The sequence below is a fragment of the Dendrobates tinctorius genome, unplaced genomic scaffold (genome assembly GCF_039654945.1).
Source record: "Dendrobates tinctorius isolate UK_male_01 unplaced genomic scaffold, ASM3965494v1 ptg000103l, whole genome shotgun sequence".
NCBI lineage: Eukaryota > Metazoa > Chordata > Amphibia > Anura > Dendrobatidae > Dendrobates > Dendrobates tinctorius.
In genome coordinates this window covers 47,391,434-47,412,137 of record NW_027361771.1, presented here as the reverse complement: position 1 = coordinate 47,412,137, position 20,704 = coordinate 47,391,434, and the positions used below count along the sequence as shown (strand labels likewise).

General features: G+C 47.3%; 1 protein-coding gene across 1 annotated transcript in view; it reads right to left on the bottom strand.

Moving 5' to 3' along the window:
• Window positions 1-20,704, bottom strand: part of LOC141100164 (uncharacterized) — a 137,352-nt gene that overhangs the window by 41,751 nt on the left and 74,897 nt on the right. Inside the window, exon 10 of the mRNA XM_073588440.1 lies at window positions 20,279-20,467. Coding sequence (XP_073444541.1) covers window positions 20,279-20,467 — 189 coding nt within the window. The remainder of the gene's footprint in view (window positions 1-20,278; window positions 20,468-20,704) is intronic.

Sequence of the window (20,704 nt, the reverse complement as noted above, 5' to 3'; positions counted from 1 at the left end):
TCGGTTATTGACATGGCTCTCAGCCATGAGAACCACGGCCTCTTGGGCCAAAACGGGGCTATCAAGATGACCCTCGCCTTCTCCGGTCTTATTTTCCTGACCACTGTTGGTAAAAGAACCATTGGAGGGAAGGCATAGGCTTGCCGGAACGTCCAGGATGCTTGAAGGGCATCCAACACGTCTGGGTTGTCTGCTCTGTAGAGAGAAGCGAACCTTTCTACGTGCCTGTTGGCTCTGGTCGCGAACAGGTCTATTTCCGGTTTGCCCCATCTTGCCGCTATCATCTCGAAGATGTGCCGGCTGAGGACCCATTTGCCCTGATACAAGGTTTGGTGGCTGAGGTAGTCTGCCCGAGAGTTGTCTACTCCTCTTATGTGGAGTGCAGATAAGGAGTGAAGATGCGCTTCGGCCATATCTAAGATTTTTTCTGCGATAGACAAACGGTCCTGATCGCGTTCCCCCTTACCGGTTTATGTACTCTACTGCGGTGGTATTGTCTGATTGGATCCTTATGTGGGTTCCTTTTAGCTGCGGGAGAAATTGAGATATAGCATAATAAATTGCTGTTAATTCCTTTATATTAGAGGAGCTTTCTGCTTCATGCTCCAGCCACTGGCCCTGCACCATCTCCTCCTACAGGTGGGCCCCCCACCCTGAGGGGCTAGCGTCCGTGATGAGTACCGTAGAGGGAGTAACCCACCATTGAACTCCTTTTGACAAATTGGTAGGATCCAACCACCAACCTAGGGAGTTAATAACTTCGGTTGATAGGTACATCTTCCCTTCCAACCGTCCCCGCAGTCTGTCAGTCTCCTGTAAAATAGCCCACTGCAATTTTCTGGAGTGGAATTGGGCCCATTGCACTGCCAGAATGCAAGATATTAGGGACCCTAGCAAGGACATACTCTGTCTCAATGATATCACGTTTTTTTTAGTATTTTTCCATTTTACTAACTATGGCCTGCGCCTTAGCATCTCGTAGAAAGCATTTCTGACTTACGGAGTCTACTTGAAGGCCTAGGAACATCTGACAGGTTACCGGTTTCAGCCTGGACTTTTCCCAGTTGATTAGCCAGCCTAATGTCTGTAGGGAAGAGAAAATATCAGCTATTCTTTTTTCACATTGGGAAACAGAATTTCCTACTATGAGCAGGTCGTCTAAGTAGGGGACCACTAGGGTGTCATTTAGCCTTATATATGACATCACCTCTAGCATCAGCTTGGTAAACACTCGAGGAGCCATAGATAGTCCGAACGGCATTGCCGTAAATTGGAAATGTTGGATCCGACCTTTGAACCAGACTGCTACCCGCAGGAACTTCTGGTGCCCTTGGTGTATAGGGAGATGGTAACAGGCATCCTTTAGGTCCAAGACTGCCATATAGCACCTGGGGAGCAAGAGTTTTATTGCTGAACGTATTGATTCCATCTTAAACGGCCTCAGCCTCAAGAATGTATTAAGCTTTTTTAAATTTATTATAGTCCTAAAAGAGCCATCTGGTTTAGGGACTAAAAATAGGGGAGAATAAAAGCCCTTTCCCTTTTCGTCCCCTGGGACCTCTATCAGAGCACGCTTAGTTAATAGTGCTGCAATCTCCATCTCCAGTGCTTTCTGCTGTGTCTGGGACTTCATAGAAGTCAATAGGAAGGCGTTCGGTGGGTGCCGAACAAATTCTAATTTTAGGCCTGATGAAACGATATTAATGGCCCGGGGGTTGGATGTAATTTTCCCCATTGGTGGCTAAATTTTAATTGCCTGCCACCTACCGGTGTACTGGTGCTAGCGGAATCTGACCCCTCTGAAGGGACGTTTTCCCAAACAGGCTGCCTCTCTGTTTGGGATCCTTATTGCCCCAGCGGTCCTGAGGTTTGAAATCCTTCTTTTTCCCAAACGGAGGCTTCCTGAAGGATCTCCTATTAAAGGGAATATATGGGTTAGGGAAACCTTTCTTCCTCTCACCCGCTTTTGTTAGGCTCTCGTCCAGCTCCGTCCCAAATAGGTACTTACCCCTGGCAGGGTATAGCACAAAGTTTAGTCTTTGTCTGTGTATCTCCTCTCCATCCTTTCAACCATAAGGCCCGCCGACCTGAATTAGTTAGCCCTGCTACTCTAGCAGATAATCGGAGAGAGTCCGCTGAGGAGTCAGACAGGAAAGCAGCTGCTCCTTTAATCAGGGACATAGAGGAAAGGAGCTTGTTTCTAGATACTCCGCTTTTAAATTTTCCCCTCTAGGTCATCCAGCCATACCAACATTGACCTTGCTGTGCACGTGGCTGCTATTGCTGGCTTAAAAGCTGCCGTGCACGCCTCCCAGGATCGTTTAAGAAAGGTATCTGTCTTACGATCTAATGAGTCAGCCAACGTCCCTGAATCTTCTACCAGCAGGTAGGATCTACGAGAGGTAGAGGCCTCTGCCGCATCTACTTTGGGGGCTCTCGACCAAGATGTTAACTCCTCGTCGTCAAATGGATATTTGCGTTTTGAAGTTAAGGGGAGGAAGGTTCTCTGACCACGTTTCTCCCACTCCCTCCTCACCAACTCTTTTATAGCTGGGAGTACTGGGAAGGCCCGGATCTTTCTACGGTTAATGCCTGTGAACATCATGTCTTGCGGAGTTTTGGGGTCCTTAGTCTCAGGTAGCCCCATGGCATTTCGGACAGACTTAACCAAGTTATTAACACTGTCCGTAGGGAAACAAGTTTGTTCCTCCTCATCTGAGGAAAAGTACTCCTGGGATCTATCCAAGTCTAGTTTCCCAGTTTCTGACGGCGATCCCGACGCCGGTGAAGCTACTCCTCTAGGTGAAACTATTCCTCTGACAGAGGAGTGACCCCCCAGACTACTGGAGCTGCCCAAGGCCCGTAGCTCCTCTCTAATTAATGCTCGGATATCCTCTTTCTTCCCTGAGGATTCCTCCTGTAAGGTGTTTTCAATGCAAGACTGGCATAACCTTTTAGGGTGGCCATCTGGGAGGGGCTAAGAACAAAAGGCACACTCTATTTTTCGCCTTCTCCGTTCTCTTGGCCTAAAAGGGTATGGATCAGAGAAAAGTCATCAGCTATAAGTCTGACTAAAAACACTCACCCGTGAATCTCGTCAGCAAATTACCGGCTGCGGGGTTCGCGACTCAGGCTGAGGCGAGGCGTGGGACGGCTTTTTCTCCTTCCGCTTTTTTTCCCGTGGGCTCATTTTGCCTGGAATGCCCGCTGGATTCTCTTCTGGAGCTGCCACTTCTCCTGGTGCTGCTGCTCCTTCTTGTAGTACCACTCTTTTTGCTGCCCTGTGGGGACTCGCCTGACTGGCTCAACTGGAGCGAAACCGGGTCGTTTGTGGATGACATAGCTGCGCACCGCTGTAGCATTACCGGTGTCTTTTATGCAGCTTTCCGGTTCTGCCTCTTTTCCCCTTTTTCTTTCGGCCATTTTTTTTTTCCTCCCACTGCGCATGCACGGCTCCTGCTCCCGCACTTACTTGCCACCTCTGACCCGGGAAGCTGTTACTGCACTTCCGGGTTGCCTCAGCCTGGAAGCGCCGGCTACCTGCCTGACTTGCCGCTCGATCGCTGCCCCTTAGACCGCCGGACACATCCTGCAGGTATTAGGTTCTCCCTCTTTTAGCGCTAATGGCAATTTCACCTTCTGTGAGCTCAATATCTCCTGTTTTACCCGGCCTCGCTGTATCGGGGGGGGGGGGGTTTACCAGCCCTGGTGCTGCTCCTGTAATGCATCTACACCCTCCTGAGGGGATGGGGGGGGGGGAACCCTGCCCCACAATAGTGAGCCTCGGTACTCCTCACCACGGCCTCACCTGCATTACCAGCCGGGGGGGGGGGCCTTCTCTCCGCCCGACGCTGCTTCCAGTCATGGGGCCCCCGCTGCTCAAATCATGCATGCGGGCAGCTACCAGACCAGGCATCCTCTTCTGCGGGTTCCTACTAGGAACAGGAAACCAAACTGAGGGAGCGAGGGGGACCGCCCCATTTATCTCTCTGTAGGTTTCCTGTTCCTAGGGGCGGATCCCCTCTCTCAGTGGGTGCTGTCGTGGCGAAGAGGAAAAAAATCTTAGTTGTGATGAAAATGCAATCGAACTGGAATTCCACCATTGTTTTTAGGGTTTTATTTTTATAGTATTGTGTTATAAAAATTACCTGGAAACATGATTCACCAGGTCAGTCCATTATTGGGATTCTACAAGCGGAGACAGCAAAATATAACTGGCATATTTGAGCTCCAAAGCCAAACAGCGGCTCGTCCCTTTCGAGCCCCGCTGTGCGCACAAACAGTAGTTTCTGACCGTGTGTAGAGTATTCTACTTGGTGGAAATGGCTTCAGAAAGTGTAAAAAAAATTTGCTATAACCCTAAATTAATTCCTTGAGGGGCATAGTTTCAAAATGGGGGTCACCTGTGTGTGGAGGGGGGGGGGGGGGTCTGTTTTGACACCTTGGGGTACTGTAAATGTGACATGGTGTCCACAATCAAATCCAGCCTATATTGCGCTTCAGAAGTTAAACAGCGACCTTCTTTGTAGAGTCTTACTGTGTGCGCAACAGTAGTTTCCGAACAAAAATGGGGTATAGTCATGTGAAATTGCTTTACAAACTGTGAGGTCCGTTTTCCCAGCTACCCTTCTGAAAATAAACCAACGTGCGGCCAAAACAACATATTGTGTGGAAAAAGGTATGATTCCAACAAGTACACGCAGAGATGACTTTCATGAGGGCTGTAATCTGCAAAATGGGGTCAGTTATGGGGGGGGGTTCTGTCATTTCAACCCCTGGGGAGGGGGGCGCTACATGGTTTCCAGAAGCAATTCCAGTCAAAATTTCACTCCAAAAGTCAAGTAGCGCATCTTCCCTTCTGTGCCACCAAAATAGAAGATTCCCGACCGCATATGGGGGAATCGAAGCATTCAGTAGACAGTATTTGACAATTGTTTTTGTACGTTTTCTCTAATTACAGATTATAAAACTGGAAAATATGAGAATGCAACATATTAATGGAAAGAATGTCATTTTTTTCTGTTTTTCCATTTCTAGTCAGAAGATGCATACTGGCATACAGTACTGTGTATATGGGGGCAGAAGAGAAATATTGGGGTATAGTGTACAGTCCTGTGTATATGGGGGCAGAAGAGAAATATTTGGGTATAGTGTACAGTCCTGTGTATATGGGGGCAGAAGACACATAGGGATATAGTGGACAGTCCTGCATATAGGGGAGCTGAAGACACAGGGATACAGTGTACAGTCCTGCATATAGGGGGGAAGAAGACACATAGGGATATAGTGGACAGTCCTGCATATAGGGGAGCTGAAGACAGGGATATAGCGTACAGCCCTGCATATAGGGGAGCTGAAGACACATAGGGATATAGTGCACAGTCCTAAATATAGGGGAGCAGAAGACACAGGGATATAGCGTACAGTCCCGCATATAGGGGAGCAGAAGACACAGGGATATAGCGTACAGTCCCGCATATAGGGGAGCAGAAGACACAGGGATATAGTGTACAGTCCTGCATATAGGGGAGCTGAAGACACAGGGATATAGTGGACAGTCCTGCATATAGGGGAGCTGAAGACACAGGGATATAGTGCAGAGTCCTGAATATAGGGGAGCATAAGGCACAGGGATATAGTGCACAGTCCTGAATATAGGGGAGCATAAGGCACAGGGATATAGTGCACAGTCCTGCATATGGGGGAGCTGAAGACACAGGAATATAGTGTACAGTCCTGCATATGGGGGAGCTCAAGACACAGGGATATAGTGTACAGTCCTGAATATAGGGGAGCATAAGGCACAGGGATATAGTGCACAGTCCTGAATATAGGGGAGCATAAGGCACAGGGATATAGTGTACAGTCCTGCACATAGGGGAGCTGAAGACACAGGGATATAGTGTACAGTCCTGCATATGGGGGAGCTGAAGACACAGGGATATAGTGTACAGTCCTGCATATGGGGGAGCTGAAGACACAGGGATATAGTGTACAGTCATATGTTAAAGTTTGGGCACCCCTATTAATGTTAACCTTTTTTCTTTATAACAATTTTGGTTTTTGCAACAGCTATTTCCGTTTCATATATCTAATAACTGATGGACTCAGTTATATTTCTGGATTCAAATGAGGTTTATTGTACTAACAGAAAATGTGCAATCTGCATTTAAACAAAATTTGACCGGTGCAAAAGTATGGGCACCCTTATCATTTTCTTGATTTGAACACTGTTAACTACTTTTTACTGACTTCCTGAAGCACTAAATTGGTTTTGTAACCTCATTGAGCTTTGAACTTCATAGCCAGGTGTATCAAATCATGAGAAAAGGTATTTAAGGTGGCCACTTGCAAGTAGTCCTATTTGATTCTCCTATGAAGAGTGGCATCATGGGCTCCTCAAAACAACTCTCAAATGATCTGAAAACAAAGATTATTCAACATAGCTTTTCAGGGGAAGGATACAAAAAGTTGTCTCAGAGATTTAACCTGCCAGTTTCCACTGTGAGGAACATAGTAAGGAAATGGAAGAACACAGGTACAGTTCTTGTTAAGCCCAGAAGTGGCAGGCCAAGAAAAATATCAGAAAGGCAGAGAAGAAGAATGGTGAGAACAGTCAAGGACAATCCACAGACCACCTCCAAAGACCTGCAGCATCATCTTGCTGCAGATGGTGTCACTGTGCATCGGTCAACAATACAGCGCACTTTGCACAAGGAGAAGCTGTATGGGAGAGTGATGTGAAAGAAGCCGTTTCTGCAAGCACGCCACAAACAGAGTCGCCTGAGGTATGCAAAAGCACATTTGGACAAGCCAGTTACATTTTGGAAGAAGGTCCTGTGGACTGATGAAACAAAGATTGAGTTGTTTGGTCATACAAAAAGGCGTTATGCATGGAGGCTAAAAAACACAGCATTCCAAGAAAAACACTTGCTACCCACAGTAAAATTTGCTGGCGGTTCCATCATGCTTTGGGGCTGTGTGGCCAATGCCGGCACCGGGAATCTTGTTAAAGTTGAGGGTCGAATGGATTCAACTCCGTATCAGCAGATTCTTGACAATAATGTGCAAGAATCAGTGACGAAGTTGAAGTTACGCAGGGGATGGATATTTCAGCAAGACAATGATCCAAAACACCGCTCCAAATCTACTCAGGCATTCATGCAGAGGAACAATTACAATGTTCTGGAATGGCCATCCCAGTCCCCAGACCTGAATATTATTGAACATCTGTGGGATGATTTGAAGCGGGCTGTCCATGCTCGGCGACCATCAAACTTAACCCCTTAGCGACAGAGCCAGTTTGCAGCTTAATGACCAGGCCAATTTTTACAATTCTGACCACTGTCCCTTTATGAGGTTATAACTCTGGAACGTTTTAATGGATCCTGCTGATTCTGAGATTGTTTTTTCGTGACATATTGTACTTCATGTTAGTGGTAAAATTTCTTCGATAAGTCTTGTGTTTATTTATGAAAAACACAGAAATATGGCAAAAAATTTTAAAATTTTGCAATTTTAAAACTTTAAATTTTTATGCCCTTAAATCAGAGAGATGTGTCACATAAATTTCTTAATAAATAACATTTCCCACTTGTCTACTTTACATCAGCACAATTTTGGAAGCAAAATTTTTTTTTGTTAGGAAGTTATAAGGGTTAAAAGCTGACCAGCGATTTCTCATTTTTACAACAAAATTTACAAAGCCATTTTTTTTTTTAGGGACCACATCATATTTAAAGTCATTTTGAGGGGTGTACATAACAGAAAATACCCAAAAGTGGCACCATTCTAAAAACTAGACCCCTCAAGGTGCTCAAAACCACATTCAAGAAGTTTATTAACCCTTTAAGTGCTTCACAGGAATGAAAGCAATGTGGATGGAAAAAATTAACATTTAACTTTTTTTTGGAAAAAATTTACTTCAGAACCAATTTTTTTTATTTTCAGAAGTGTTAGAAGAGAAAATCAACCACAAAATTTGTTGTACAATTTCTCCTGAATACGCCGATACCCCATATGTGGGGGTAAACCCCTTTTTCAGCACACGGCAGAGCTCGCAAGGGATGGAGCACCGTTTGACTTTTTCAACGCAGAATTGGCTGGAATTAAGATCGGATGCCATGTTGCGTTCGGAGAGCCCTTAATGTGCCTAAACAGTGGAAACCCCCAACAAGTGACCCCATTTTGGAAACTAGACCCATGAAGGAACTTATCTAGATGTGTGGTGAGCACTTTGAACCTTCAAGTGCTTCACAGAAGTTTATAACGTAGAGCCGTGAAAATAAGAAATCCATTTTTTAATTCCACAAAAATGATCTTTTAGCGCCCAAATTTTTATTTTTACAAGGGTAACAGGAGAAATCATACCCCCACAGTTATTATGCGATTTGTCCTGAGTACACTGATACCCCATATGTGGGGGGGAACCACTGTTTGGGCGCATGGGAGAGCTCGGAAGGGAAGGAGTGCCATTTTGGAATGCAGACTTTGATGGAATGGTCTGCGGGCATCATGTTGCGTTTGCAGAGCCCCTGATGGGCCTAAACAGTGGAAACCCCCCACAAGTGACCCCATTTTGGAAATTAGACCCCCTAAGGAACTTATCTAGATGTGTGGTGAGCACTTTGAACCCCCAAGCGCGTCACAGAAGTTTATAAACGCAGAGCCGTGAAAATAAAAAGTCTTTTATTTTCACAAAAGTGATTTTTTAGACCCCAATTTTTAGACCCCCAAAGTTGGTAAATAGTGGAAACCCCTCAATTCTTGCTCCAACCCTAACCCCAACATACCCCTAACCCCAACACACCCCTAACCCTAATCCCAACCCTAATCCCTAATCCTAATTCTAACCCTAGTCCTAGTTCGCCCTAACCCTAGCCCTTAACCCTAGCCCTTAACCCTAGCCCTTAACCCTAGCCCAACCCTAACCCTAGCCTAACCCTAACCCTAGCCTAACCCTAACCCTAGCCTAACCCTAGCCTAACCCTAGCCTAACCCTAGCCTAACCCTAGCCTAACCCTAGCCTAACCCTAGCCTAACCCTAGCCTAACCCTAGCCTAACCCTAGCCTAGCCTAACCCTAGCCTAACCCTAGCCTAGCCTAACCCTAGCCTAACCCTAGCCTAGCCTAACCCTAGCCTAACCCTAGCCTAACCCTAACCCTAGCCTAACCCTAACCCTAGCCTAACCCTAGCCTAACCCTAACCCTAGCCTAACCCTAACCCTAGCCTAACCCTAACCCTAGCCTAACCCTAACCCTAGCCTAACCCTAACCCTAGCCTAACCCTAACCCTAACCCTAGCCTAACCCTAACCCTAGCCTAACCCTAACCCTAGCCTAACCCTAGCCTAACCCTAACCCTAGCCTAACCCTAACCCTAGCCTAACCCTAACCCTAGCCTAACCCTAACCCTAGCCTAACCCTAACCCTAGCCTAACCCTAACCCTAGCCTAACCCTAACCCTAGCCCTAACCCTAGCCCTAACCCTAACCCTAGCCCTAACCCTAACCCTAGCCCTAACCCTAGCCCTAACCCTAACCCTAGCCCTAACCCTAACCCTAGCCCTAACCCTAGCCCTAACCCTTATGGAAAACTGAAAAAAAAAATATTTTTTTTATTTCATTATGTGTGCCTATATAAGGGGGTGATAAACGGGGGTGTTATGTACTATTTTTATTATTTTGATCACTATGATCGTTTATCATAGTGATCAAAATAATGAATGGAATCTGCCAGCCGGAGCCAGCAGATTCCCGGCGGGCGCACTGCGCATGTGCCCGCCATTTTCAAGATGGCGGCGCCCATCTGATGACGCCGGCAGGTGCGGGACCACCGGGAGGGGACGGAGGACAAGGGAGAGGTACCGGGAGGGGACCCGGGGACCCTATTTCTCTATCCTCTGATGTGCGATCACATCAGAGGAAAGAGAAATTAAATGTAAAATCGCGGCTTTTTTTTTTTGCGGTCGCCGTTATAGGGTTAATAACGGCGATCGCAAAAGCGGGGGTCGGTAAAAACCGACCGATTCATGTTCTCTGGGGTCTCTGCTACCCCTCGCAGCCGAGACCCCGGAGAAAATCCGACACTGGGGGGCGCTATTCACTTAAATCACAGCGCCGTGAATTAACGGCGCTGTGGTTTAAGTACCCTTAATTACCGCCGTTAAAAGGCGTATCGGCGGTCGTTAAGGGGTTAAGTGAACTGGAATTGTTTTGTAAACAGGAATGGTCACAAATACCTTCATCCAGGATCTCATTAATAGCTACAGGAAGCGACAAGAGGCTGTTATTTTTGCAAAAGGAGGATCTACGAAATATTAATGTCACTTTTATGTTGAGGTGCTCATACTTTTGCACCGGTCAAATTTTGTTTAAATGCAGATTGCACATTTTCTGTTAGTACAATAAACCTCATTTCAATCCAGAAATATAACTGAGGCCATCAGTTATTAGATATATGAAACTGAAATAGCTGTTGCAAAAACCAAAATTGTTATAAAGAAAAAAGGTTAACATTAATAGGGGTGCCCAAACTTTAACATATGACTGTATGTGGGGGCAGAAGAGACATAGGGATATAGTGTACAGTCCTGTATATAGGGGGAGCAGAAGACACAGGGATATAGTGCACAGGCCTGCATATAGGGGAGCTGAAGACAGGGATATAGTGTACAGTCCTGCATATAGGGGAGCTGAAGACACAGGGATATAGTGCACAGGCCTGCATATAGGGGAGCTGAAGACAGGGATATAGTGTACAGTCCTGCATATAGGGGAGCTGAAGACACACATCGATATAGTGTACAGTCATGTGTATATGGGGGCAGAAGACATAGGGGTATAGTGTACAGTCCTGTGTATAGGGGAGCTGAAGACACAGGGATATAGTGGACAGTCCTGCATATGGGGGAGCTGAAGACACAGGCATATAGGGCACAGTCCTGCATATGGGGGAGCTGAAAACACAGGGATATAGTGGACAGTCCTGCATATAGGGGAGCAGAAGACACAGGGATATAGTGTACAGTCCTGCATATAGGGGAGCAGAAGACACAGGGATATAGTGCACAGTCCTGCATATAGGGGAGCAGAAGACATAGGGATATAGTGCACAGTCCTGCATATAGGGGAGCTGAAGACACAGGGATATAGTGCACAGTCCTGAATATAGGGGAGCATAAGGCACAGGGATATAGTGTACAGTCCTGCATATGGGGGAGCAGAAGACACAGGGATATAGTGTACAGTCCTGCATATAGGGGAGCAGAAGACACAGGGATGGGATATAATGCACAGTCCTGAATATAGGGGAGCAGAAGACACATAGGGATAGGATATAGTGCACAGTCCTGAATATAGGGGAGCAGAAGACACATAGGGATATAGTGCACAGTCCTGCATATAGGGGAGCATAAGGCACAGGGATATAGTGCACAGTCCTGAATATAGGGGAACATAAGGCACAGGGATATAGTGCACAGTCCTGAATATAGGGGAGCAGAAGACACATAGGGATATAGTGCACAGTCCTGCATATAGATTGTGAGCCCTCGCGGGCAGGGTCCTCTCTCCTCCTGTACCAGTTATGACTTGTATTGTTTAAGATTATTGTACTTGTTTTTATGTATACTCCTCCTTACATGTAAAGCGCCATGGAATAAATGGCGCTATAACAATAATAATAATAATAATAATAATAATACTAATAATATAGGGGAGCATAAGGCACAGGGATATAGTGCACAGTCCTGAATATAGGGGAGCTGAAGACACAGGGATATAGTGCACAGTCCTGAATATAGGGGAGCAGAAGACACAGGGATATAGTGTACAGTCCTGCATATGGGGGAGCAGAAGACACAGGGATATAGTGCACAGTCCTGAATATAGGGGAGCAGAAGACACATAGGGATATAGTGCACAGTCCTGCATATAGGGGAGCATAAGGCACAGGGATATAGTGCACAGTCCTGAATATAGGGGAGCAGAAGACACATAGCGATATAGTGCACAGTCCTGCATATAGGGGAGCATAAGGCACAGGGATATAGTGTACAGTCCTGCATATGGGGGAGCAGAAGACACAGGGATATAGTGTACAGTCCTGCATATAGGGGAGCAGAAGACACAGGGATGGGATATAGTGCACAGTCCTGAATATAGGGGAGCAGAAGACACATAGGGATATAGTGCACAGTCCTGCATATAGGGGAGCATAAGGCACAGGGATATAGTGTACAATCCTGCATATAGGGGAGCAGAAGACACAGGGATGGGATATAGTGCACAGTCCTGAATATAGGGGAGCAGAAGACACATAGGGATATAGTGCACAGTCCTGCATATAGGGGAGCATAAGGCACAGGGATATAGTGCACAGTCCTGAATATAGGGGAGCAGAAGACACATAGCGATATAGTGCACAGTCCTGCATATAGGGGAGCATAAGGCACAGGGATATAGTGTACAGTCCTGCATATGGGGGAGCAGAAGACACAGGGATATAGTGTACAGTCCTGCATATAGGGGAGCAGAAGACACAGGGATGTGATATAGTGCACAGTCCTGAATATAGGGGAGCAGAAGACACATAGGGATATAGTGCACAGTCCTGCATATAGGGGAGCATAAGGCACAGGGATATAGTGTACAATCCTGCATATAGGGGAGCAGAAGACACAGGGATGGGATATAGTGCACAGTCCTGAATATAGGTGAGCAGAAGACATAGGGATATAGTGCACAGTCCTGCATATAGGGGAGCAGAAGGCACAGGGATATAGTGTACAGGCCTGCATATAGGGGAGCTGAAGAGACAGGGATATAGTGTACAGTCCTGCATATAGGGGAGCTGAAGACACAGGGATATAGTGTACAGTCCTGCATATAGGGGGCTGAAGACACAGGGATATAGTGTACAGTCCTGCATATAGGGGAGCAGAAGACACATAGGGATATAGTGCACAGTCCTGCATATAGGGGAGCATAAGGCACAGGGATATAGTGCACAGTCCTGAATATAGGGGAGCATAAGGCACAGGGATATAGTGCACAGTCCTGAATATAGGGGAGCAGAAGACACATAGGGATATAGTGCACAGTCCTGCATATAGATTGTGAGCCCTCGCGGGCAGGGTCCTCTCTCCTCCTGTACCAGTTATGACTTGTATTGTTTAAGATTATTGTACTTGTGTTTATGTATACTCCTCCTTACATGTAAAGCGCCATGGAATAAATGGCGCTATAACAATAATAATAATAATAATAATAATAATAATAATAATATAGGGTAGCATAAGGCACAGGGATATAGTGTACAGTCCTGCATATGGGGGAGCAGAAGACACAGGGATATAGTGCACAGTCCTGAATATAGGGGAGCAGAAGACACAGGGATATAGTGTACAGTCCTGCATATGGGGGAGCAGAAGACACAGGGATATAGTGCACAGTCCTGAATATAGGGGAGCAGAAGACACATAGGGATATAGTGCACAGTCCTGCATATAGGGGAGCATAAGGCACAGGGATATAGTGCACAGTCCTGAATATAGGGGAGCAGAAGACACATAGGGATATAGTGCACAGTCCTGCATATAGGGGAGCATAAGGCACAGGGATATAGTGTACAGTCCTGCATATAGGGGAGCATAAGGCACAGGGATATAGTGTACAGTCCTGCATATGGGGGAGCAGAAGACACAGGGATATAGTGTACAGTCCTGCATATAGGGGAGCAGAAGACACAGGGATGGGATATAGTGCACAGTCCTGAATATAGGGGAGCAGAAGACACATAGGGATATAGTGCACAGTCCTGCATATAGGGGAGCATAAGGCACAGGGATATAGTGTACAATCCTGCATATAGGGGAGCAGAAGACACAGGGATGGGATATAGTGCACAGTCTTAAATATAGGGGAGCAGAAGACACATAGGGATATAGTGCACAGTCCTGCATATAGGGGAGCATAAGGCACAGGGATATAGTTTACAGTCCTGCATATGGGGGAGCAGAAGACACAGGGATATAGTGTACAGTCCTGCATATAGGGGAGCAGAAGACACAGGGATGGGATATAGTGCACAGTCCTAAATATAGGGGAGCAGAAGACACATAGGGATATAGTGCACAGTCCTGCATATAGGGGAGTATAAGGCACAGGGATATAGTGTACAATCCTGCATATAGGGGAGCAGAAGACACAGGGATGGGATATAGTGCACAGTCCTAAATATAGGGGAGCAGAAGACACATAGGGATATAGTGCACAGTCCTGCATATAGGGGAGCTGAAGACACAGGGATATAGTGTACAGTCCTGCATATAGGGGAGCTGAAGACACAGGGATATAGTGTACAGTCCTGCATATAGGGGAGCATAAGGCACAGGGATATAGTGTACAATCCTGCATATAGGGGAGCAGAAGACACAGGGATGGGATATAGTGCACAGTCCTAAATATAGGGGAGCAGAAGACACATAGGGATATAGTGCACAGTCCTGCATATAGGGGAGTATAAGGCACAGGGATATAGTGTACAGTCCTGCATATGGGGGAGCAGAAGACACAGGGATATAGTGTACAGTCCTGCATATAGGGGAGCAGAAGACACAGGGATGGGATATAGTGCACAGTCCTGAATATAGGGGAGCAGAAGACACATAGGGATATAGTGCACAGTCCTGCATATAGGGGAGCTGAAGACACAGGGATATAGTGCACAGGCCTGCATATAGGGGAGCTGAAGACAGGGATATAGTGGACAGTCCTACAAATAGGGGAGCTGAAGACACAGGCATATAGTGCACAGTCCTGCATATAGGGGAGCTGAAGACAGGGATATAGTGTACAGTCCTGCATATAGGGGAGCTGAAGACACACATCGATATAGTGTACAGTCCTGTGTATATGGGGGCAGAAGACATAGGGGTATAGTGTACAGTCCTGTGTATAGGGGAGCTGAAGACACAGGGATATAGTGGACAGTCCTGCATATAGGGGAGCAGAAGACACAGGGATATAGTGTACAGTCCTGCATATAGGGGAGCAGAAGACACAGGGATGGGATATAGTGCACAGTCCTAAATATAGGGGAGCAGAAGACACATAGGGATATAGTGCACAGTCCTGCATATAGGGGAGCATAAGGCACAGGGATATAGTGTACAGTCCTGCATATGGGGGAGCAGAAGACACAGGGATATAGTGTACAGTCCTGCATATAGGGGAGCAGAAGACACAGGGATGGGATATAGTGCACAGTCCTGAATATAGGGGAGCAGAAGACACATAGGGATATAGTGCACAGTCCTGCATATAGGGGAGCATAAGGCACAGGGATATAGTGTACAGTCCTGCATATAGGGGAGCTGAAGACAGGGATATAGTGTACAGTCCTGCATATAGGGGAGCTGAAGACACACATCGATATAGTGTACAGTCCTGCATATAGGGGAGCTGAAGACAGGGATATAGTGTACAGTCCTGCATATAGGGGAGCTGAAGACACACATCGATATAGTGTACAGTCATGTGTATATGGGGGCAGAAGACATAGGGGTATAGTGTACAGTCCTGTGTATAGGGGAGCTGAAGACACAGGGATATAGTGGACAGGCCTGCATATAGGGGAGCTGAAGACACAGGGATATAGTGGACAGTCCTGCATATGGGGGAGCTGAAGACACAGGGATATAGTGCACAGTCCTGCATATGGGGGAGCTGAAGACACAGGGATATAGTGCACAGTCCTGCATATGGGGGAGCTGAAAACACAGGGATATAGTGGACAGTCCTGCATATAGGGGAGCTGAAGACACACATCGATATAGTGTACAGTCCTGCATATAGGGGAGCTGAAGACAGGGATATAGTGTACAGTCCTGCATATAGGGGAGCTGAAGACACACATCGATATAGTGTACAGTCATGTGTATATGGGGGCAGAAGACATAGGGGTATAGTGTACAGTCCTGTGTATAGGGGAGCTGAAGACACAGGGATATAGTGGACAGGCCTGCATATAGGGGAGCTGAAGACACAGGGATATAGTGGACAGTCCTGCATATGGGGGAGCTGAAGACACAGGGATATAGTGCACAGTCCTGCATATGGGGGAGCTGAAAACACAGGGATATAGTGGACAGTCCTGCATATAGGGGAGCAGAAGACACAGGGATATAGTGTACAGTCCTGCATATAGGGGAGCAGAAGACACAGGGATATAGTGTACAGTCATGTGTATATGGGGGCAGAAGACACAGGGATATAGTGCACAGTCCTGCATATGGGGGAGCTGAAGACACAGGGATATAGTGCACAGTCCTGCATATAGGGGAGCAGAAGACACAGGGATATAGTGTACAGTCCTGCATATAGGGGAGCAGAAGACACAGGCATATAGTGCACAGTCCTGCATATAGGGGGGCAGAAGACACAGGGATGGGATATAGTGCACAGTCCTGCATATAGGGGAGCAGAAGACACAGGCATATAGTGCACAGTCCTGCATATAGGGGAGCAGAAAACACAGGGATATAGTGTACAGTCCTGCATATAGGGGGGCAGAAGACACAGGGATGGGATATAGTGCACAGTCCTGCATATAGGGGAGCAGAAAACACAGGGATATAGTGTACAGTCCTGCATATAGGGGGGCAGAAGACACAGGGATATAGTGTACAGTCCTGCATATAGGGGAGCTGAAGACACAGGGATATAGTGCACAGTCCTGCATATGGGGGAGCTGAAGACACAGGGATATAGTGCACAGTCCTGCATATGGGGGAGCTGAAAACACAGGGATATAGTGGACAGTCCTGCATATAGGGGAGCTGAAGACACACATCGATATAGTGTACAGTCCTGCATATAGGGGAGCTGAAGACAGGGATATAGTGTACAGTCCTGCATATAGGGGAGCTGAAGACACACATCGATATAGTGTACAGTCATGTGTATATGGGGGCAGAAGACATAGGGGTATAGTGTACAGTCCTGTGTATAGGGGAGCTGAAGACACAGGGATATAGTGGACAGGCCTGCATATAGGGGAGCTGAAGACACAGGGATATAGTGGACAGTCCTGCATATGGGGGAGCTGAAGACACAGGGATATAGTGCACAGTCCTGCATATGGGGGAGCTGAAAACACAGGGATATAGTGGACAGTCCTGCATATAGGGGAGCAGAAGACACAGGGATATAGTGTACAGTCCTGCATATAGGGGAGCAGAAGACACAGGGATATAGTGTACAGTCATGTGTATATGGGGGCAGAAGACACAGGGATATAGTGCACAGTCCTGCATATGGGGGAGCTGAAGACACAGGGATATAGTGCACAGTCCTGCATATAGGGGAGCAGAAGACACAGGGATATAGTGTACAGTCCTGCATATAGGGGAGCAGAAGACACAGGCATATAGTGCACAGTCCTGCATATAGGGGGGCAGAAGACACAGGGATGGGATATAGTGCACAGTCCTGCATATAGGGGAGCAGAAGACACAGGCATATAGTGCACAGTCCTGCATATAGGGGAGCAGAAAACACAGGGATATAGTGTACAGTCCTGCATATAGGGGGGCAGAAGACACAGGGATGGGATATAGTGCACAGTCCTGCATATAGGGGAGCAGAAAACACAGGGATATAGTGTACAGTCCTGCATATAGGGGGGCAGAAGACACAGGGATATAGTGTACAGTCCTGCATATAGGGGAGCAGAAGACACAGGCATATAGTGCACAGTCCTGCATATAGGGGAGCAGAAGACACAGGCATATAGTGCACAGTCCTACATATAGGGGGGCAGAAGACACAGGCATATAGTGCACAGTCCTGCATATAGGGGAGCAGAAAACACAGGGATATAGTGCACAGTCCTGCATATAGGGGAGCAGAAGACACAGGGATATAGTGTACAGTCCTGCATATAGGGGAGCAGAAGACACAGGCATATAGTGCACAGTCCTGCATATAGGGGGGCAGAAGACACAGGGATGGGATATAGTGCACAGTCCTGCATATAGGGGAGCAGAAGACACAGGCATATAGTGCACAGTCCTGCATATAGGGGAGCAGAAAACACAGGGATATAGTGTACAGTCCTGCATATAGGGGGGCAGAAGACACAGGGATGGGATATAGTGCACAGTCCTGCATATAGGGGAGCAGAAAACACAGGGATATAGTGTACAGTCCTGCATATAGGGGGGCAGAAGACACAGGGATATAGTGGACAGTCCTGCATATGGGGGAGCTGAAGACACAGGGATATAGTGCACAGTCCTGCATATGGGGGAGCTGAAGACACAGGGATATAGTGCACAGTCCTGCATATGGGGGAGCTGAAAACACAGGGATATAGTGGACAGTCCTGCATATAGGGGAGCTGAAGACACACATCGATATAGTGTACAGTCCTGCATATAGGGGAGCTGAAGACAGGGATATAGTGTACAGTCCTGCATATAGGGGAGCTGAAGACACACATCGATATAGTGTACAGTCATGTGTATATGGGGGCAGAAGACATAGGGGTATAGTGTACAGTCCTGTGTATAGGGGAGCTGAAGACACAGGGATATAGTGGACAGGCCTGCATATAGGGGAGCTGAAGACACAGGGATATAGTGGACAGTCCTGCATATGGGGGAGCTGAAGACACAGGGATATAGTGCACAGTCCTGCATATGGGGGAGCTGAAAACACAGGGATATAGTGGACAGTCCTGCATATAGGGGAGCAGAAGACACAGGGATATAGTGTACAGTCCTGCATATAGGGGAGCAGAAGACACAGGGATATAGTGTACAGTCATGTGTATATGGGGGCAGAAGACACAGGGATATAGTGCACAGTCCTGCATATGGGGGAGCTGAAGACACAGGGATATAGTGCACAGTCCTGCATATAGGGGAGCAGAAGACACAGGGATATAGTGTACAGTCCTGCATATAGGGGAGCAGAAGACACAGGCATATAGTGCACAGTCCTGCATATAGGGGAGCAGAAAACACAGGGATATAGTGTACAGTCCTGCATATAGGGGGGCAGAAGACACAGGGATGGGATATAGTGCACAGTCCTGCATATAGGGGAGCAGAAAACACAGGGATATAGTGTACAGTCCTGCATATAGGGGGGCAGAAGACACAGGGATATAGTGTACAGTCCTGCATATAGGGGAGCAGAAGACACAGGCATATAGTGCACAGTCCTGCATATAGGGGAGCAGAAGACACAGGCATATAGTGCACAGTCCTGCATATAGGGGGGCAGAAGACACAGGCATATAGTGCACAGTCCTGCATATAGGGGAGCAGAAAACACAGGGATATAGTGTACAGTCCTGCATATAGGGGGGCAGAAGACACAGGGATGGGATATAGTGCACAGTCCTGCATATAGGGGAGCAGAAAACACAGGGATATAGTGTACAGTCCTGCATATAGGGGGGCAGAAGACACAGGGATATAGTGTACAGTCCTGCATATAGGGGAGCAGAAGACACAGGCATATAGTGCACAGTCCTGCATATAGGGGAGCAGAAGACACAGGCATATAGTGCACAGTCCTGCATATAGGGGAGCAGAAGACACAGGCATATAGTGCACAGTCCTGCATATAGGGGAGCAGAAGACACAGGCATATAGTGCACAGTCCTGCATATAGGGGGGCAGAAGACACAGGCATATAGTGCACAGTCCTGCATATAGGGGAGCAGAAGACACAGGCATATAGTGCACAGTCCTGCATATAGGGGAGCAGAAGACACAGGGATATAGTGTACAGTCCTGCATATGGGGGAGCAGAAGACACAGGGATATAGTGTACAGTCCTGCATATAGGGGAGCAGAAGACACAGGGATATAGTGCACAGTCCTGCATATAGGGGAGCAGAAGACACAGGGATATAGTGTACAGTCCTGCATATGGGGGAGCAGAAGACACAGGGATATAGTGCACAGTCCTGCATATAGGGGGGCAGAAGACACAGGGATGGGATATAGTGCACAGTCCTGCATAAGGGGGGGGGCACAGTCCTACATATAGCGCTGCATACAGGTGAGCAGCAGACACCCTGTATGCAGGACAGAGAAGCATGCGTCCTGTGTATGTGACAGTTCACACTACCGTCACCTGTGTACATGGCCACAGCAGACGCTTCCATACCACATTCCTGCCGCAGGTAAGAGGACCCAGGATGTTATGAAGGTATCACATGACCGGGGGCTCCGCGCACACAGTAAGCGACCACCTACTCACAGATATCACTTCATGCCCGCTGGACGTCACGTGACTCGCTACCTGAACTCTGGGCCCGTGCCGCTGACCAAGACAGCTTTTACCGAAAGTGATATGGCCGCGACGTCGTCCCTGCAGATAAACGCGCATGCGCAAAATAATACTGCTAGGAGGAAGACCAGAGGAAAACTGTGCGGTGTGCAGCGCCATTTTGTTGTGGTTTCAATCTCCTCTCGAGGAAAGTGGCGTCCCAAAATAGAACATGCGCTCATCCCTTTAGTGCCCAACGTGTCCTGTTATTTCCTTCGTTCATAAAGATAAGCTGCATTTATTATTCAGGAAGACATGCATGTGTTTTAGTAGAAGTGACCAGCATAGCTATCACACCGTACAGAGAAAGTTCCACAGTCATTTAGTCACCAGCAGGAACCTTCTCCGCCCCTCATG